Here is a 21,414-nt window from a genome sequence, read left to right on the forward strand (position 1 = left end):
GTATAGATAGTATAGGAGGATACAGGGGGAGTATAGTATATATAGTCTAGGAGTATACAGGAGTACAGTATATAGAGTATAGGAGTATACATGGGGAGTACAGTATATATAGTATAGGAATATATAGAGGAGTACAGTGTATATAGTATAGGAGGATACAGTGGGAGTACAGTATGTATAGGAGGATACAGCGGTAGTACAGTATATATAGTATAGGAGGATACAGGGGGAGTACAGTATACATAGTATAGGAATATATGGAGGAGTACAATATATATAGTATAGGAGGATACAGAGGGAGTACAGTATATATAATATAGGAGGATAGAGGAGTACAGTATATATAGTATAGGAGGATACAGGAGTACAGTATATATATTGTACAGGAGGAGTACAGTATAAGAGTATACAGGAGTACAGTATATACAGTATAGGAGTATACAGGAGTACAGTATATACAGTATAGGAGGATCCAGTGGGAGTACAGTATATATATTATAGGAGAGTACAGTATATAGTATAGGAGGGTACAGGAAGAGTACAGTGTATATATAGTATAGGAGTACAGTATATATAGTATAGGAGTATACAGTACAGTATATACAGTATAGGACACATGGGGAGTACAGTATAGATAGTCTAGGAGTATACAGGAGTACAGTATATAGTATAGGAGGATACAGGGGAGTACAGTATATATAGTATAGGAGGATACAGGGGAGTACAGTATATATAGTATAGGTGGATACAAGAGGAGTACAGTATATATAGTATAGGAGGATACAGGAGGAGTACATTATATATAGTATAGAAGTATACAGGAAGAGTACAGTATATATAGTATAGGTGGATACAGGAGGAGTACATTATATATAGTATAGAAGTATACAGGAAGAGTACAGTATATTTCGTATAGGAGGATTCAGGGGAGTACAGTATATATCATATAGGAGGATACAGGAGGAGTACAGTGTGTATATATAGTATAGGAGTACAGTATATACAGTATAGGAGGATAAAGGAGGAGTACAGTATATCGAGTATAGGAGTATACAGGAGTACAGTATATATAGTATAGGAGTATACAGGAAGAGTACAGTATAGGAGTATACAAAAGTATAGTATATACAGTATAGGAAAATACAGGAGTACAGTATATAATACATACAGTATAGGAATATATGGAGGAGTACAGTGTATATATAGTATAGGAGGATACAGGAGCACAGTATATATAGTATAGGATATAGGGGGAGTACAGTATATATATTGGATAATGGGGTATTGTGAGGATATATTTACATTGTATCTATAGGGAGCAGGTTGAGTAGATACAGTGTATACAGGGGGGGGGGTCAGACAGAGAAACACTCCCCCCTCCCCGGCTGTAGTGAGAGGTGAAGGGAGGGGGTTACGTTCCCTTTAAGCCGCGGTGCACGCCGGGAGGCCGCATTGTTTCAGCTGATGCAGCACGGGGTCTCCGGAGCAGCAGGAGCAGGGACCCCCTGATTAGCGCCGGCGCTGTTGAGTGTCCGGGGGAAAGATGCTGCACTAGAGGCCGCTGCAGCTGTGTGTCCGGGGGAGATGCTGCACTAGAGGCCGCTGTAGCTGTGTCCGGGGGAGATGCGGCACTAGAGGCGGCGGCAGCAGTCATGTCGTTCCCCGGGCGCTCGGTGCCGGGACAGCTGTGCTCCGGGGTGTTCGGGGGGATTATCCCGGCGCCCCTGGGCCACAAGTTCTACTGTCACAACGGGGCCGCCAGCGGGGGAGGAGCAGCGCCCACCGGAGCCCAACACCCGGGGACCCCGCACTGCACCGGGGAGCCCGAGCCAGACAGGCCCATCGGATACGGAGCGTTCGGGGTCGTATGGTGAGTGGGGGCGGGGCCGGGTATATAGAGGAGGGGGGGCCGAGTATATAGAGGAGGAGGGGGGGCCGAGTATATAGAGGAGGAGGGGGGCCGGGTATATAGAGGAGGATGGGGGGGCCGAGTATATAGAGGGGGGCTGGGTATATACAGGAGGATGGGGGTGGCCGGTTTATATAGAGGAGGGGGGGCCGGGTATATAGAGGAGGATGGGGGTGGCCGGGTATATAGAGGAGGATGGGGGTGGCCGGGTATATAGAGGATGGGGGGCAGAGTATATAGAGGAGGAGTATGGGGGGCTGGGTATATAGAGGATGGGGGGCAGAGTATATAGAGGGGGGGCGGGTATATAGAGGAGATGGGGGTGCTGGGCAGAGTATATAGATGGGGTGCAGAGTAGTGAGATGATGGGGGTGTCAGTCATGAGGGGGTGCTGTGCCGCGGCTCTGGATATATATATACTCTCCTGGCCGCACTCCATGTTGTTCTCCTGTTTCTGGTTTTGTATTTCCGCCTCTTTCTTTCGGAGGACGGTTGGTTTGTGTGGCGGCTGCGCCCCCGGTGCCCCCTGTGCCAGTCTCGCTGCCTCTTCTCTATTGGCCACGTGTGGGGGGGGCGGTGTATGTTATACTGGGCACCGGGTGGCGCTGGCGCCTGTGTTATCCGGTTGGCTCCACTGGGTTCCGGCTCCTGACCCCCTTCTTGTTCCGCAGGTCGGTCACTGACCCCCTTCTTGTTCCGCAGGTCGGTCACTGACCCCCTTCTTGTTCCGCAGGTCGGTCACTGACCCCCTTCTTGTTCCGCAGGTCGGTCACTGACCCCCTTCTTGTTCCGCAGGTCGGTCACTGACCCCCGGGATGGTAAACGCGTCGCCCTGAAGAAGATGCCGAACGTCTTCCAGAACCTGGTGTCGTGTAAGCGGGTGTTCCGGGAGCTGAAGATGTTGTGTTTCTTCAAGCACGACAATGTAAGGAGCGGGTGATGAGACGGGTGCATTGTGGGTTGGCGCAGGTTTCGGGCCGGTGTTGTTCCCGCCTTTGTCTGATGCCCTCGTTCGGGCCGCGCTCTTCCTGCTCCGAGGTCGCTGCAACTTTGTGTCGACTTCTTCACGTCCATCTACCGATGGGGTGTGATAAGTTAGCGCCGGGCATCACATGGCACAGGTAGTCCGCACCCGGTGCAACGGAAGAAAAAAAGCCTCTCCCTGTAACAACCAATCAGGACGGAGCGTCGGTGCAGGTGGGACACTCGGGGGCGACTCTAGACGTGGGGACGATGGCGGCCGAGGTTGTAACATTTAATATCGGCTGCAAAATAGCGCAGTGCCGTATCGCCACGTGTGCTGGGACTCCATGTTGGACGGGCACCTGCGTGCGGAGGAGGGGGTGGTAGTTGTTTGCTGGTAGACGGCTGCTCGTAATCCGCTGTTTTGTGTCGCAGGTCCTGTCCGCCCTCGATATCCTGCAGCCCCCGCAGATCGACTGCTTTGAGGAGATGTATCCTGATTCATCCGGGGGGAGGGGACGGCGTGGCGTGGGCGACGCCGCTGTGACCCGCGCATTATTAGGACGTAGCGGGACAGTGACTGGTAGATGCCCGTCGTGTCCTGCGCTGGAGCGCTCGTCTCCGGCTGTCGGGGGAAGTCACCGCTCAGCACGAAGGGTTAATGGATCGTCCCGTCTGATGTCAATAAAGCTTCATCGTTGTATTGTGACCCGTTCCGCAGCTTTTTTTTATTTGACTTTTTTTCTCCCCATTTTCACGATCTCTCCTAGCTGTCAGTGAATGGAAACATAGACAGGCCCAATTCGTCTCACAGCTGAGGGTTTGTTACAATGTGGGATAAATATGTCAGCAGCGCTTATCTCCCTACTATTTGTTACAATGTATCCGTCTGGAGTCCAGGCTGTTCGGATCGTCCAGACTGAATACAACTGTAACAAACCCTCAGCTGTGAGAAGTACAAGATCTATGCAGGTAGCGGAGATCTTGGTGACACAAAGTTGTAGAACTTTTCACTACACAATTCATAGCCAGAAAACTGGGAAAGCCGTTCCGGAAGGCGGTGACCGCCAAATGGAAGTCGTGGGATTCCGGACGGTCAGACGTTCTGGACTATCAGGCGTCCGCGCAGCCGATACTGGAGAAATATTCAGTAACGGTCTGGGATTCTGCGCTCTGTGAATATATTTTCCCGCAGTTCACTTCTATCTGAGGAGAAGTTAGCTACTTCCTCCCTCACTGTCACTCTTCATTATAGACTCTTAAAGGTGCGGTGGATCATTGTTTTGCTCTCGGAGGGGGGGGGGCCTCTGGGTAATTCGGTGACAATAAGCAGCCCCATGAAAACGAATATGGCCGACAGTGATCGATGCGGACCGGAGAAGTGCGGCCCCTTCATAGCGAGTCCCCCGCCCGCTGAAATATAAGAGCGGTCGGCGCCCCGTTCCTTTTACTTCAGGGTATCGCGGCCGCGGTTCTCTGTATTATGACCTTGACTACGACCTCCATCAGATACGTGATCACTGAACTCATGCAGACCGACCTCCACAAGGTCATCGTGTCCCCGCAGCCGCTCAGCGCCGACCACATCAAGGTCTTTCTGTACCAGATATTACGAGGTGAGACAGCGTGACCGGCGCCCCCGGAGGCCGCGGGGTGCAGCCGCTATTAACCCTTGTGTTCCTTGCAGGGCTGAAGTACCTGCACTCGGCGGGGATCCTGCACCGAGACATCAAGCCGGGGAACCTGCTGGTGAACAGTAACTGCGTCCTGAAGGTCGTCCGTCCCCTTCGTGGTCCTCGCTCTGCTGCTCCGTCTTCTGCTCTTCCCTCTTTATTGCTATTTGCTCCTTCTATTTCATACCCCACAATCCTCCCGCTGCCGATCCCCTCGACCTCTCACCTCTGTGCTCTCCCTGTCTTGTACTGATTATATTATGTCTATACTCCAGTCACATCTAGAGCTGCACTTACAATTATTCCGTTTTCCCCCTTGAATTCGTCAACACTCTGCTGAAGAGCGCCCCTAACAGATCAGATTGGTTACCGGACGGTGCCAGGAATAAACCCTACATCTCCCGTAATGCAGCGTGTCCCCGCATGCTCTGAACCGGTCTGTAGGTATTCGCTTTAAGGCTGCAGGATCTAACTGGAATTTGGCACAGCTCTTGCTGTGACTGGAGTTGAAACCTCAATATAACGAGTGAATGGCTGCGGATATTACAACGCTGCGGCTTTGCGTTTCTTCCTCTCAGATCTGTGACTTTGGATTGGCGCGGGTGGAGGAGTTGGACGAGTCCCAGCACATGACCCAGGAGGTGGTGACGCAGTATTACCGGGCCCCGGAGATCCTCATGGGAAGCCGGCACTATCAGAACGCCATCGACATCTGGTCTGTCGGCTGCATCTTTGCCGAGCTCCTCGGGAGGCGAATTCTATTCCAGGCGCAGAGTCCCATCCAGCAGGTAAATCCCCCCCCCCCGCCAGCGTGCACCCCCCTTATATTTATATAGTATTGGCCCACCCTGATGACTCTTTACACACAGCTGTATGATCCGCATATAACGCTGAGCATCTACTCCAATCGCATCCAGAGCTGCACTCACAATTCTGCACACAGCAGGGGCCGCGTTGTCCTGGGACCCTCTAGGGACAGTCCTGCCCCGTTTGCCTCTTGTCCCTATTCCTGAGTCCTCGTAGCCACGTTGTTGTTTTCTCTTACAGCTGGACCTGATCACAGACCTCCTGGGGACCCCTCCTCTTACTGCCATGCGCTCCGCCTGCGAGGGGGCCCGAGCCCACATACTGCGCGGCCCGCACAAGCCGGTAAATAATCAGCTGAATTATAGACTGTTAGAATTTCTCACCATTTTCAAGATCTCTGCTTGCTGTCAATAAATGGGAACATTCGTATTTGCATCCAGAAGCTGAAAACTTCCTGACCTAATAAATGTCACAGCTGAGGGTTTGTTACAATGTATCCAGTCTAGACACTGAGCTGAACACATCAGCAGCGCAGATCTCTGTAAAGTGTGTTACAATGTATCGGTCTGGAGTTCATTGCCTAGACTGGATATAATTGTAACGAATTCTCAGCTGTGATAAGTATTAACCCCTTCAGGACTGAGCCATTTTTTTTATTTTTTTTTCATTTTTCACTCCCCGCCTTCCAAGAGCCATAACTTTTTTTTCTTTTTCCGTGGATTGTGCGTTGAGGGCTCACTTTTTGCGGGACGCGCTGTCGTTTTTATCGATAGCATTTTTTTGTACGTAGAACTTTTTGATCCCTTCTTATTAAATGTTTTTGGGAACGAAGTTGACCAATAAACAGCGATTTTGGAGTTTTTAATTTTTTGTGGCGTTCACCGTGCGCGTTCGATAACGATATATTGTAATAGTTCAGACTTTTACGGACGCAGCGGTATCCATTTTTAATTTGACGTTACTTTAGGGGAAAAATTGGAAAAGGGTTTTATTTAACTTTCAATATTTTATTTTACACTTTTAGTCCCTCTAGGGGTCATTAGATCACTGGTACAATCCGCTGTAATACTAATGTTACAGCCTTCTGCTTGGCAGAGTGACGGCAGTCCTGGGGGTCTTCATCAGCCATGACCACCATCGTCACCCCCCCCGATCTCATTGCGGGGGGGGTGATGAGCTGTCAGAGGGACTGCCCCCTCTTTTCAATGCCTCAGATCGCTGTTCCTGGCTCTGAGTCCCGGGTGTCAGCTGTAAAACTCAGCCGACACCCGCAGTGTCTGGAGCGCGACCTGAACATCACCCACCCGGACCTAATGGCACGTCCCGGTGCCTGAAGGGCTTCTAGTTGTAAACAATCATGTTACTATTCCCTGACAGCAAGTAAGATCTTATAATGGTGAGGGATTGGTGTGTATTAGCAGAGCTGTTGATGATGATTTGGCCGGGTTCTCTCCGCAGCCGTCCCTCTCGGTCCTGTACATGTTGTCTGGTGAAGCCACGCACGAGGCCGTTCACCTCCTGTGCCGGATGCTGCTGTTTGATCCGGTGAGTCATGCGCCGCTTATCTCCGGCGCCATCTACAGGTGTCTGCGGGCGCGTTTTTGGCCTGTTCTTTTTCTGTAGTGCGGTGACGAGCGGGCGGGGGGGGCTGTTGACATCTTCGGGCGCGATATTTCCGTATTTAAGGTCTTCCGGTCTAATAACGGCTCCTGTGTCTCCAGATTAAGAGGATCTCTGCTAAGGACGCCCTGGCCCACCCGTACCTGGAGGAGGGGCGGCTCCGCTACCACACCTGTATGTGTCACTGCTGCTATTCCGTGTCCTCGGGACGCGTCTACACTGCGGATTTTGAACCCACGGCCGGCGACCGGTTTGATGATTCTTATGAGAAAAGCCTCACGTCTGTTTGGCAGGTTAAAGGTCAGTAACAGGGTCGGGGGAGGGGAGGCCTCGTTCGTTGTCTTCTATGACTGATCCTTCTGTCTTGGCGCAGAGCTGGTCCATCGCTTCATCACAGACCAACAACAGGGCAAGCGGCCCCCGCTCTGTATAAACCCGCACTCCGCCGCGTTCAAGACCTTCATCAGGTAGGTGATCGTCCAGCGTGGAGCCGGCACCCCATGATTCTAAGGGCGCGGAGGCGTGAATCTCTGGTGTCATCTTGTCAAACTGTGATATGGTGAAGAATGACCCCTCTCTTCCTGAACCTCTGCCTCGTAGAACCCACCTCTTCTGACCCACGCACCCTCCCCTGCCTAGTAGACTCCGCCTCCTCTGACCCACGCACCCTCCCCTGCCTAGTAGACTCCGCCTCCTCTGACCCACGCACCCTCCCCTGCCTAGTAGACGCACCCTCCCCTGCCTAGTAGACCCCATCTCCTCTGATCCTCACCCTCCCTGCCTAGTAGACCCCACCTCCTCTGACCCACACACCCTCCCTGCCTAGTAGACTCCGCCTCCTCTGACCCACGCACCCTCCCTGCCTAGTAGACTCTGCCACCTCTGACCCACACCCTCCCTGCCTAGTAGACTCCGCCGCCTCTGACCCACGCACACTCCCTTGCCTAGTAGACTCCGCCTCCTCTGACCCACGCACCCTCCCTTGCCTAGTAGACTCCGCTTCCTCTGACCCACGCACCCTCCCTTTCCTAGTAGACTCCGCCTCCTCTGACCCATGCACCCTCCCTTGCCTAGTAGACTCCGCCTCCTCTGACCCACGCACCCTCCCCTGCCTAGTAGACTCCGCCTCCTCTGACCCACGCACCCTCTCCTGCCTAGTAGACTCCGCCTCCTCTGACCCACGCACCCTCCCTTGCCTAGTAGACTCCGCCTCCTCTGACCCACGCACCCTCCCTTTCCTAGTAGACTCCGCCTCCTCTGACCCATGCACCCTCCCTTGCCTAGTAGACTCCGCCTCCTCTGACCCAGGCACCCTCCCCTGCCTAGTAGACTCCGCCTCCTCTGACCCACACACCCTCCCCTGCCTTGTAGACCCCGGCTCTTTGAACGTGCTTTTCTCTTACAGCCGCTTCTCTCCTTTTCTTAGATCCACGGCCTGGCATTCCTCGAAGGTTTCCAAGAAGGAGGAGAGATGAGCTGCTGGAGTTCTGAGTCGTCTCCTCGGACGTCACCGTTCACAGCATGAAGTATCCGCCTGTCCTTCCACTGCTGTTCGTGATTCCCCGTTCTCCCGTTCTTTATTTCTGGTTTTTTTCCTGCTTCATAATAATCTCGCCCGAGGACTTGACCCCCTTTTCCCAGAATCCCGTGCGGATCCACAGTGGGCGGCGGCAGTGATTGGCTGAGGGACCTCTACACGGATAAAGGACGATGTAAATATTTTCTATACAGAGAATCCTCTTGCCTTGTCCGGCTCCCCCTCCCCCATCACTGCCTCGGGGAGGCAACGGCGACTTTATCAACGCTGGTATCGGAGGCGGGCGTGTCGCATCCACCAGACTTTGGCTTCACCCACATGGGGTTAAAACTGTAAAAAATGTTTTATTTATTCTACTGATTTAAGAGGGGAAAGTAGTAAAGTGCCCCCTCCTCTACTCTAGGCGGCCATATTGTGGGCGTGACCAACTAGAGCGGCATCGCTGGACCATTCCTCAAATTGGTGATGTTTCTCTGAATATTGCCCACAGTACGGCCGATGCCATTGTGTGGGGGGGGGAGCAGCTCTGGAGCATGGCATGCTGGGAGATATCGGTGGGATGTGAGCAGTGCCCCTCCCCCTTCTGAGGAGTTTATGTTGTGGTCACTTTGGGTCAGCTGCAGCGCCACCTTGTGGTCAATGCTTGTCCTGCAGGTTAATGTTTTTCACTGAGTACCTGGAGCTTTCGGATCTCCACAAGTCGATCTCTTGCTACAAGATTTTTTTTCCTTTTTATTGAAGGATCGCGGCTCCAGAGTGGGAACGCTCAGAGTACGTGGCTGTAGACATTGGAGGGAAATCTGCCGATCCACAGACTGATACGCCTGATACCCCCTCCAAAAAAACATGAGACCTCCAGATCTGTGCGATCTTCAGGGGTGATATGTCCATGGCTGCGGATTGCACAGACCTCTGCTGACATCTTGTGGCCACTGTCTGGTATTGCAGCGGCTGGGTATAATGCACTACAGGGGGCGAGGCGTCCGGCGTGGCGCGGTTCCATAAGAGCGATCGTCGTGGATTTGTGTTTTTCTCACTGATTATTTTTTTTTAACTTATAACTTGTACAGATCCCGTTGTGTGTTCGGGGGTGACTTGTCACTCTACCGGCGGTTCAATAATCTACCTCTTCCAGTAAGTGTTTATTTTTTATGATTTTTCAATTGTTAAGATATTGTGTTTTTCATGTTTTGTTTTTTTTTCCTTTTAATTTCCTAAATGTGAAAAAACCCAGAATCCCTGAAAACTTGAATTTAGCGTCTTCAGGTTTTATTTAATGATTGTTGGTCTGAACCGGCGTCTTAAATAAACTCTGTCCTGCCTTTTATACCTGCAGCGTCTTGTGGTCTTTGCCTCCTTCGTGCGTCCTCGCCGTCCACGCGATTGTCCGTTACAGAATGAATCCCAACCCCCACTTACAGCACTCGTGGGGCAGAGGGACTCTTGTGCCCCTCAAACATTAGGACCCCGATGTGACTGCCCCCCCCATAGCTCCCCCGGTTCTTGCAGAGTATCCGCGTCTCCGTTCACACACACGATCTATTGCAGCGCACGTTCTCCCGTTCAGGAAAGCCGCGGACGGCGTCACCGCTTGGTCTTTGGTTTGTAACTTATGGCTCCGTTATTTATTACTAAAAAGAACAAAGAACAAGACGTGATGAAGCAACAGCTCTGGGGGTGACTGGAGTATTAGGGATCGGAACACACGGCGTAAACACTACGGATTTTCCACAATGGATTCATTGCAGAAAACGGTCAGCGTGTTGCGGCGGTGTGGGTGACATTTCAACAAGTCTCGTCCTCGCACAGCGGAAAAAAACGCTGAATACATTGACCTGCGGTGCGGCCCCTTTGTGTCAATCAATGCTGCGGAGTCGCTGCTCTTGTGTTGCGGGTTTCCCCATTGAATTCACTGGGACAGTAAAACCCGCAGCAAAGCGTGTGTGTTGCGACATTTGCGGCAGAAACGCAACGATTTCGCTGCAAAAATCGCATGTAAGAAAAAAAAAAAAGATACTTACCCAGAGTTCCCTGCTTCTCCATTCCGGCCTCCTGGGATGATGTTTCATCCCATGTGACTAGTGCAGCCAATCACAGACTGCAGCGGTCACATGACCTTCAACGTCATCCCAGGAGGCCGGACTATGCGCACAGAAGTGAGAGGGGGGGGGGGATGAAACTGGTTTTGGGTTTTTTCGGCGCTGCTTTACACAGCGGAAATTCCGCAATTTTTCGGACGGCATTCACTGCGGTGTTAAGGGTGGATACGATGCGCAGCTTGATGCGGCATATCTGCCCAGAACCCGCCGTGTGTTCCTACCCTCCGGATGAAGCAACAGAATAGTGGAGGCAGCTCTGGGGGTGACGAGTATAAGAGAATGTAATAACCATAGTCGACGCAGCTCTGGGGGTGACTGGAGTATAAGACCGTACGTGACTGGACCTGTAACGTGTGTCGTCTTTGTATCTGGACGTGGTCTCTGTATACACATGACTGCACTCTTCACTAGTCTCGGCACACGCAGGTGGAGTGTTACAGGGTGCGGTGTGCGTCACGCTTCCTCTCACGTGGTGTCGGCCGAGTACAGAAATACGTTACAGTTTTGTGGTTTCTTATACGGCTGCAATTTCCTCCTTTCGAACTTAAAAAGACAACGGCATAAAGCGGAGACCAAGAGCGGACGAGGCGAAAATATAAGGTACTATAAGAACTGTATAGAAATAATGAGAATCCTGGTCTGCGGCAGACACTACTACATGACAGCCCAGCACTGCTACATCACACGCACCGCCCAGCACTGCTACATCCCATGCATTACCGCATCCCACGCGCTGCCCAGCACTGCTACATCAGACGCATTACGGCATCCCAGCTGCCCAGCACTGCTACATCACACGGATTACGGCATCCCAGCTGCCCAGCACTGCTGGCTCACGTCATATATATACACACAGCCCAACATTCTGTTTACTATTCTTTAGGTTTCAATTCCTCAGGATGTTTGCTTTCTGTCAGTGAATGGAATCTTCTCTCCTTACATGTTCATGCTGAAAACCCATCCTGGCATTGTCCTGCTCTTATAGCTGATGGGCTTGTTACAATGTATCAGTTTAGATCAGCGCTATCAACTGTAGTCAGGTCTGCCGAGATTTGTGCTTTTGCTGTGTTTATCTGGAGTATTGTCTAGTCTGGATATATTGTAACAAACCCTCAGCTGTGAGAAGTCTTCATATCAGAATTGGCTTTTCAGCCCCTGGATATGTGAAAAATGTTCCCATTCACTGACAGCAAGCAGAGAACTTAAAAATGGTGAGCATATTAGAAAGTCTCACAGGTCTTCACTCTACAATTGTTCTGTAATTACCCAGGACTGGACGGGGCTTTAAAGGAGAACTCCGACTTCTGTAGAATGTGTAGGGGGGGGTCGTCATAGTGAGACCCCTCCCCCCCTCAATGGTCTGAATATCACGTATAAGATATAGGGACACGGCCGGTCTCCCAGAATCCCTTTCCATGATGGATGAGATGAACTTCTCCCGTTTTGTGTCTTTTTCTGGCAGGTTCTTCGTCTCCGTTGTTATGGCGGTTTCTCCAGCGCTCCCCGCGCCCGGCCCCCTGCTGCCTCCCCCCTGCGGCCAGTGTCTGGTGGTCATACTGGTGCTCGGCGGTCTCACGGCTCTCTTCATGATCGTCTGCCTCTCGCTGTCCTTTGAACTGTCTCTGAGGTCCCAGCGGTCTCGCCGGGGGAGAGAGGTAGTCACCGCCTCGCTGCCGCTGGAGTTATGGGCGGCTCCCCCGACGTCACACAGTCAGACCAACCTACTGTGGCCCAGGGAACCGGCGCCGTCCTCGCCATTAACCCCGCACGACCACGACGACTGGGAAGACGCCATGTTTCGGCAGCCACGGGTGACTTTGCAGGACATAGATGAATTCTGGTGGCGAAACTGCCGAGACGTATGAAGACCTCCGACCTCGGCTGAATTTTTCGGGTCCCCGTCGAATATAATGAGATCTGGACTGGAGCTTTAAGTAGGTCATTAAGACGACAAGAGAAAGGGATCAAAAAAAGACGCTGCAAATGTCAAGCCCTCTCAGCCAATCACAGCCCAGGGAAAGCCCATGTCACGCCCTCAGACTCATTTCCTGTTTCTAATGAGTCTAAGGGGCGGAGAAACACCTTTTTATGAGCCCTCTCTGCACTTTTTATTGGTCGTCTGCGAGAACATCTGCTGATAGGGGACTTTTTTTCCCCCTTCTCTGGGGTGGTACGTCACACCCAATAACTCGGCTTTATGAGGTGTCGGGGGCCCGTCAGGTGATGAGTCAGCCGAGTCTTGTCACCTGAGAATCTTATTTGTGATTATTTCCGTTTTTGCGTCTTGTACGGTGATGTCTTATATGAAAGTGTCTGTTCTTGTATTTGAACGTTGGGTTCTTCAGTCCATCCTGTAGATATGATTTTGTGACCGTTCCCGCAGACGGACCGCCGTATTATGTGCCGGTCCGCCCCACGTTTCCCGTAACCTGCCTACATCTACTTCACCGTTACCGGGTCTGTAGACTTCTGCAACAATGTTTATGCTTTAATTCATCTAAAATAATTTAAAAAATTACCAATTTGTGTCTTCAGCTCCTATGCAGAACTATGTGTCTCCATGGTTACAGACTTCTTGATAACCTACAAACGGTAGAAGAGGGAGAGCAGTAACAAGGGTTTGATTGTAGTCTGTATCCATGGAGACACATAGGTCTGCAGAGGAGCTGGATACATTAAACGGCAGGAGATTTTTATTTACAACTATTTGCAGAGTCTCTTAATTTTTTTTCGTTTTAGAGGCGTCGGAGCAACAAAAAAAAAAACTTAGTTGCAAAAAGTGAACATGCTGGAAGGTTCCGGCTGCAGTCACATGACGCAGTGGGCGTGGCTTGGGCCCGCGGTGCTTTTTCTGTATTCTGCCTTTGTGAAGGAAACATTTTTATGTTTGTTTGTTTTTTTCCATTAATAAAGGCAAAAGAAATGGCGGTCGGTTCAGCCGCAGCGTGTTTACTCGTCTGATGTAAAATACCGTAGAATTGTGAACTGTCCAGTAATCTTCCCCCGTTCTTCCTGACCGCTGGACTGCGCAGATTATTGTCCCGATCACCAGCTGCTCCATAATTTCCCGCAGCGTAAATGAGATATAACACATCTGGACGCCATTTTTCATTTTTGCACAAGTCCCGCCCGCAAATACTCTGAGCAGATCTCTATAACATCAGCAACGGTCACTGCCGGTGCAGCAGCAATTGTGCCCCTATAGGTGCCTTGGTGACCCTACAACAGCCACGATGCCCCCATAGATATCTTGGTGATGCCATAACAGCAGCTTTGCCCCCCCCCCCCCCAGGTGGCCCCATAACAGCAACTTTGCCCCCCTAGATGCCTTGGTGACCCCAAAACAGCAACTGCCTCCTATAGATGCCTTGGTGGCCCCTTAGCTGCAACTTTGCCCCCCCCCTAGATGCCTTGGTGACCCCATAACAGAAAATTTGGGACCACAGATGACTTGGTGACTTCATAAGAACAACTTTAGCCACAATAGATGCCTTGGTTGCCCAATAACAGCAACTATGCCTCCTTAATGCCATCTATAGTCATTGTGCCCTCGTATCACTCAACTTGTCCCATATTAACCAGAGCACTTCCTTAATAGCCACAGTGCCCCCATAGACACATTTGTTGCGCAAAACCGCCACAATACTCCATTAGCAGCCATCATGCCCCTATGACAGCTCCTCTGTCCCCATAGCAGCCATCATGCCCCATGACAGCTCCTCTGTCCCCATAGCAGCCATCATGCCCCTATGACAGCTCCTCTGTCCCCATAGCAGCCATCATGCCCCTATGACAGCTCCTCTGTCCCCATAGCAGCCATCATGCCCCTATGACAGCTCCTCTGTCCCCATAGCAGCCATCATGCCCCTATGACAGCTCCTCTGTCCCCATAGCAGCCATCATGCCCCATGACAGCTCCTCTGTCCCCATAGCAGCCATCATGCCCCCATGATAGCTCCTCTGTCCCCATAGCAGCCATTGTTCCTGCCTCCTCTGTTCTCCCCCACTGCTCCATTCTGCTGCTGTCCCCATGGAGAAGACTTATCTCCTCTGCCAGGATTCTTAAAGGACTCTGGAGAGAGGACACCTATGGGCTTTGCCAATCTCAGGGTGGCATGGGCCACTGAGGGCATGGAGTTTGAGTTGCGAATCTGAGGAAATGACTTGATGAATGATTTTGATTCTGTTCTGGTGCTCGGCTTCCTTGCTGGATACCCCTGATGACATCACAATGAAGGGACGGGACATCATAGAATCGCTGCTCAGTTCAGGTCCATTTAGGGGCACATGATCACTCTTGGCAGCAGACGGGCGGTGTGATCTGATCTACTTCCCCTATATATACGTGGCTATAGGAGGCTGGTGCTGCTGGGTAATCAGACATTCGCTACAGATTACAGGAGATTTAGATGCTGAAAAAGTTTATGAGAAACTCCAAGTAAATGAGGAAGGAAGATGACACAAGACCAAGCGATGTGTCCGTAACACCGGAGAGCAAGAAGCATTCGTAAGAAGAGCCCCCCCATAATCCCCCGTCTCATAGTGGCCTACAGCGCGGCTAATCCTGAGCTTCCTGTTTCATGAAAAAAATGCCAGCACTGCAGTAAAGACTGACACACAAACAGCAGTAGGAAAGAGGAAGTCGAAGGATTAACTTGTCTTCTTTATGTGTCCAAGAATCCGCCATTTCCCCTCCCTTTCCCATACAAGACGCCTCCCCCGCCAAGAATCCTAAACTCCGCATGTTTGTTAAGCCCCACCCATTTTCAGATTTTGTAGCCAAAACAATTGCGCACCCTGTGACTAAACCATTAAAGCACGGGGGACTCCGATACAGCTTTGTGTGGAAACCATTGAGTTATAATGACACGGCCGGATTTGCTCCAGTGGGTGGTGGGGGGGTTTTGGGGTGCAGGGTGGGGTGCGGGCGGGGGACACATCAGCTGTGTCTTTTCTGCATTTCCGCGCATACAAGTTGCTGATAATATACATTTATTCACCATTAAATCTCTGACTTCTGATCAGTACAAGGAGCAATGCAGGGAAGACACAGATCCTGTCCTCCCTGCAGTGCTAAAGCCGAATAGAAAGGTAAAGCATCTGTTCTTTCACCCAAATTTTTGTCTGACCACCCGGGTCCCCAACTTCTATCTCACCCAATGGGCCGGAGGCTGTTGTAGATGATCCATGTACTATGAAATAGTTGTGGGGGTCCTGATCATACGGTGGAAGTTGATCCACTTTTGGAGCCCTATAACCACCCCCCCCCCCTTCCATTTTATGGGCCCCCACAATCTTAAAGGGGGATGTTCAAGCCAGACAACTCCTTTAAGTTGATTTCAAAATCGGAAATAACCGCCCAAAAAATATTTAAGAAACATATTTTTTATGTCTTTTTTTTTTTGCCGGAAATGACAGTGAAACGGTTGATGAAACCGCACCGGTGAAATGAGTCAGTGCGGCAGGCCGGGGACGTCTGGACTCCGTACTGATTTATTATTGGTCCTCATCGTGTGAGAAGGAAGTTACACTCAGCGCTGAGATAGAAGAATGAGGCAAGCCGCATGACGCCGGCACATACCACTTCTGGAGGAAATGAGGAGGTGCTCAGTGTAATCTGCGCTCGTCAGGCCGGGGGATCGCAGGGTGGAGGCGCATGTTTTGGACCACCCTCGGGTACACATTGCAGGTAAGCTGCCCGCGTCTTGCCATTTACTTCTGTAAACTTTTTGTTTTTTTGAGTTCCCAAAAATGTACGGGAGCAGTTAGTCGCCATCATTACGTTGACTTTATATCCGAGCTGCCAATGTACGGGGTGAGGTTGAAGTCATTTTAAGAAACCTCGACCTAATAGAGCCGGAAAACGAACAAAAAGTTACATCTGGATAGTTGTCGTAAGGTCCCTATAGATGGAGCCATGGGTGATCGGGCCACCGCCAATCCGTATGTATCAGCAGATCCCGTAGGGTTTGTGGGAGCGTCGGACAATCTACTGTCCATTGGGGGAACATGTTCCTAATCTTTTTGGCTAACACCAGTGAAATGATCATGGATGAAACCGGTCCAAGAATCCCCGTCCTACCAGATCTGACTAATAGTCCTACATCAGACACCGCATCTGTCACACACGTCCTCGCTCCTTTTTCACCATCGTGTTTCTACATTATTTCTTCTCGTTAACTGTTCCAACCACAGGAAATTACTAAATCTTGTGGCACAGGAGAGGGCAGCACCCTTCCGGTATCATGAGGCAGGTTCTTCTGAGGAGTGGGGGAGGTGGAGGGACCAGGGATGAGTCTTGATCTAAGCATTGAAGGAACCAAAATAAATTGGAAACCACTTCCTTGTATGTTTCAGCCCCCAACACTGGTGGTCACATTGGTGGTCTTCACCAGCATGGGCTAATTGTCCTGGGTAGGTTATCACATGCCATGTCCATGACTTTATTATGGAATTATCATTGTCCCCAATAATATTTCTTGTTGGGAGTCTTGAAGAAGAACCCTGGGTAGATGTTGAGTTCTTTATTGTCTTCTACATAATGAAGTTTTTGGTTTTTTAGATCTCCTGAAGAAGCAGAAAAGGACTCAACACATTGGAGACATCACCATGGTGGGTCACCTTCTGGCGTTCACACTGCTCCTCTTGTCAGTGAGCTGGTCTTCATCTTTGGAAAGCCGAATCAATGATGTCCCTGAGAGCAAAAACAACAGTGTTGAATATTTGGCCTTAACTAACAGTTCAGTCAACGAAACTACTACTGTGATTGAGACCTCAACCGAGGAACTTACAACTTCTCACGATTCCTTGGCTTCATCAACTACTACAGAGTCCGAAGCAACTCATGACCAAAAGACAAGTCCGGCTGGTGCGACACCCCTAGAAGAAGCGTCCACCATCACACCAGATGTTACAAGCATCAAATCAACCAAAGACCCATCAAATGCTACGGTCTCACCTGGACCAGCCATTGAACTTCCTATAGATCTCCTAGTTACCAGTCAAACAGTTAAAGACGAAAAAAACACAACTGGCCATGAGATGACTTCTTCCCCCCAAACTGAACAGACAACAGGTATTTCCAAACCAGTGACCACAAGGACCCTTGATAATAACCCAATGATCACCATGGGATCGAAGCCGAAAAAGTCACCAGCCCAAAACACAAGGGAACTAATCGCGATTGTGGTCTGCATCGTGATATTATTCTTGATCCTGGTCACCATAGTGGTCATGTTGATCAGACGTAAGAGACGGAGCGGCTCCCAAAGCTTTCATGGCCAGAGCAGAAGATCCAATAAGAAAGATGTATGGGCAGGGCAAGTACCAGAGCTGGGAGATGGGAAAATGGCGCAGAATCCAGTGGGGATGGAAAATGGGACGTCCGGCAACAAAGCCGAACCGGGAACGGAACAAGAGATGAGCACATTCATCAGTGGGGGGGAGAAGAAGGACGATTCCATGGTTGAGCTGGATGAGTTGGGCAAAGGAGACACCTTGGAGGAGAAGAAGCCATTATTGGAGAACAGTTCACAGGTTGATCAACTGGAGATTCCTCCAAGAGAAGAACAGATTCTAGTCCCATCACTAGTCCCATCACTAGTCCCATCTGTGGAATAAGAGCTGGTGTGAGATGGGAAACAGGACACAAATATGAACCTGGAGATAAGATGAAGAAGCCGAGGTGAACGCCGTGAGTGTACGGAGAAGTCGTGTCAGTAGTGCCCAGTATTTATCTGCTAGCATCCGGTCAATATAATGTACAGTATTATTATCATATTACATATCACAGTCATATTACAGTACAGTGCTTATTACTATGCAAAGTTATAATGAAAGATGGACGAGAGGCGCCCTGAAATAGTCCAAAATTAGAAAAACATGGCTGCTGTCTTCCTAAAACAGCGCCACACCTGGTATTGGGATGTGTCTGGTATTGCAGCTTAGGAAGGAAGTATCTATCTATCTATCTATCTATCTCATATCTATCTATCTATCTATCTATCTATCTATCTATCTATCTATCTATCTATCTATCTCATATCTATCTATCTATCTCATATCTATCTATCTCATATCTATCTATCTCATATCTATCTATCTATCTATCTATCTATCTATCTCATATCTATCTCATATCTATCTCATATCTATCTCATATCTATCTCATATCTATCTATCTATCTATCTATCTATCTATCTATCCATCTCATATCTATCTATCTATCTATCTATCTATCTCATATCTATCTATCTCATATCTATCTATCTATCTATCTATCTATCTATCTATCTATCTATCTATCTATCTCATATCTATCTATCTATCTATCTCATATCTATCTATCTATCTATCTATCTATCTATCTATCTATCTATCTATCTATCTATCTATCTATCTATCTATCTATCTATCTGTCTGTCTATCTATCTATCTATCTATCTATCTATCTATCTATCTATCTATCTATCTATCTATCTATCTATCTATCTATCATCTATCTATCTATCTATCATATTCACATTTACTGGTTTCGGTGACTTTACTTGGTCTCTTCTCCATCTCCGCAGAACATTCTGTAAAATTGTGACTTTTTTGCATATATTTTATTTTGCATAAATAGAAAACAGTTTGAATAGTGTTCACTAGATTATATATTGCTTACAGGTGGCAGCCATTGTGTGGCCCTAGTATAGTTTCCATAGGTGATGAAGCCATTTAGCTAGGACAGAGCATTTTTTATAAATATCAACCGGGCCTCATGAATATTAACCGGGCCTCACGAATATTAACCGGGCCTCATGAATATTAACCGGGCCTCACGAATATTAACCGGGCCTCATGAATATTAACCGGGCCTCATGAATATTAACCAGGCCTCGTGAATATTAATCTCGTTCCCTGTATTCTGTTTTGTAATGTTTTGGTTCTGCTTCCATATTGTCTGCCAGTTCTGTTTACTGTACGATCGGTCGGCCATTATTTCTGTAATAAGTTAAATATATTTTCTCATTAAATATTTTTTTTATCTACTAATCATTGAATTGCGCGTTCTTGGGGCCTCGGTGACCTGACATCCTGTGTGCTGCTGTTATTTGGGGTTTGCTTGGTGTTGGGTGGAGCAGCACAACATCAAATAACAAACTAAACCACAAAATGTGAAACTCTCAGCAACTAAATAATACAAGTAACCATGAAACCGCAGAGGAAGAAGAAGAAGAAGAAGAAGAAACATAATTCACAGACGAAGCCGTCATAGCGCAACACCCACAGCGAAGGCGACACTGCCCTCCCCTCCTGGTGGGTCTAAGCTATTGCTCTCTGTTACAGCCACATCTAGCTGGATATTTCTATGGCATCTCCACCCCCATCACAACATTATTACCTGCGCCAAATATCGACAAAGACATCTGCAGGCGGAGAATCTTGTGGCTGTTTCTTGCATTGCATGGAGACCTGGGACTTGTAGTACCACAACATCTACATCCAGTCTATTCTATATCCCCGGCTCCAGTTTTATGCCCTAGAAACAAGCAAAGTTACCCCTGTTGGTTATATAATCTTCCTTGAGTGATCTCACTGTAAAGCATTATGCAATGCCTAATCTTAAACCATGCAAGAGGCTGCAGCAGAGCAAGGGTTAACTTTAAAAAAAAACGTTAGTAGTATGTATGGGAAAAATAAAGTTGCACATGCAGTACCTGCGGCAGCCAGCAGGTGGGGATATAACAGGTTATCTGGCGTGTTGTATCTCATGTTTGGGGGCCACAACAAATACCTTAAAATGTGACACAACAAGAGACCAACCGACCCAAAACAATGGCTATACTGAGGTCAATTTGTAGACCTATTCCCCGTATATAATTTAATTGTAGGGGTGAATGTCGTATAAGGTGGGGGTCACCCAATATTATCCTGCGCTAAGAACCTGACATTTAAAGTATAGGAAATATAGCAATAATGTAAAATTATATAAATATTGCAGGGTTTGCATAAATCTTAGCGCCCCCAATGCACTTGTGCAATGTTGTGTTTGTTTACAGCGCACAGAACGGATAAATATAGGAAATAATGGAGGTGACTGGCCCTTTAATTGTATCTAGTATCAAAGAACATGTCCTGATTGTGTGATACCAGGGACCTCGCCTGGATGATCACAACGTATCATATAACACACAATATACACGCAGACTATCACACCCGGGGAGGCGGATGTCTGTATGTAAAATACTCAAAAGTCATTACAAGACACTTGTGTTTCCTGGTCAGACATCAGAAAAGAAGCAACTTCTCCATTCGGAATAAACAAAACTTACTGATGATTTCACCAGAATAAGCGGGAAGACAAACAACAAATGTTCACATACAAGAATAGCAGACACCAGAGAGTAACAGCGAGCAGGAATGTACAGAATAGTAATAATCCCAGAGTCACCCCTGCCCCCGACAGATGTATGTCAACTCCAGACCTGAGATCAACCTGTAATCAATATAATACAAGTAATGCTACATATAACTCCACATCAACGTCTCATCCTTGAGTCACATCTAGAGCAGCGGTTATAGGGTCATTTTAAAATTTTTTTTAGACGACTGCTACAAAGGTAACTACTATAATACTGCCCCCTATATACAAGAATATAACTACTATAATACTGCCCCCTATATACAAGAATATAACTACTATAATACTGCCCCCTATATACAAGAATATAACTACTATAATACTGCCCCCTACATACAAGAATATAACTACTATAATACTGCCTCCTATATACAAGAATATAACTACTATAATACTGCTC

At 48.7% G+C, this 21,414-nt stretch overlaps 2 protein-coding genes across 2 annotated transcripts; both read left to right on the forward strand.

The window, feature by feature from the left end:
• The first annotated feature begins 1,424 nt into the window (after positions 1-1,424).
• LOC142697905 (serine/threonine-protein kinase NLK2) lies at positions 1,425-8,447 on the forward strand. Its single transcript, XM_075847709.1, has 11 exons — positions 1,425-1,870; positions 2,705-2,834; positions 3,308-3,363; positions 4,382-4,488; positions 4,560-4,645; positions 5,124-5,333; positions 5,593-5,694; positions 6,811-6,897; positions 7,074-7,272; positions 7,346-7,439; positions 8,399-8,447. Exons 1-11 carry the CDS (start codon positions 1,653-1,655, stop codon positions 8,445-8,447), a joined length of 1,338 nt encoding a protein of 445 aa, XP_075703824.1. The 5' UTR covers positions 1,425-1,652.
• Positions 8,448-16,202: 7,755 nt separating this feature from the next.
• SPN (sialophorin) lies at positions 16,203-18,609 on the forward strand. The gene is made up of 2 exons (XM_075847698.1): positions 16,203-16,297; positions 17,171-18,609. Exon 2 carries the CDS (start codon positions 17,218-17,220, stop codon positions 18,226-18,228), a length of 1,011 nt encoding a protein of 336 aa, XP_075703813.1. The 5' UTR covers positions 16,203-16,297; positions 17,171-17,217; the 3' UTR covers positions 18,229-18,609.
• Positions 18,610-21,414: the final 2,805 nt, after the last annotated feature.

The sequence above is a fragment of the Rhinoderma darwinii genome (genome assembly GCF_050947455.1).
Source record: "Rhinoderma darwinii isolate aRhiDar2 chromosome 6 unlocalized genomic scaffold, aRhiDar2.hap1 SUPER_6_unloc_1, whole genome shotgun sequence".
Lineage (NCBI taxonomy): Eukaryota > Metazoa > Chordata > Amphibia > Anura > Rhinodermatidae > Rhinoderma > Rhinoderma darwinii.

What these genes read in the sequence shown, in the direction of transcription:
- LOC142697905 (XM_075847709.1), top strand. Translation starts at nt 1,653, where the DNA reads ATGTCGTTCCCCGGGCGCTCGGTGCCGGGACAGCTGTGCTCCGGGGTG. An exon ending in GTTTCTTCAAGCACGACAAT is followed by an intron (nt 2,835 to 3,307) that starts GTAAGGAGCGGG and finishes TTTGTGTCGCAG; the next exon opens with GTCCTGTCCGCCCTCGATAT. An exon ending in TGCGCGGCCCGCACAAGCCG is followed by an intron (nt 5,695 to 6,810) that starts GTAAATAATCAG and finishes TTCTCTCCGCAG; the next exon opens with CCGTCCCTCTCGGTCCTGTA.
- SPN (XM_075847698.1), top strand. Translation starts at nt 17,218, where the DNA reads ATGGTGGGTCACCTTCTGGCGTTCACACTGCTCCTCTTGTCAGTGAGC.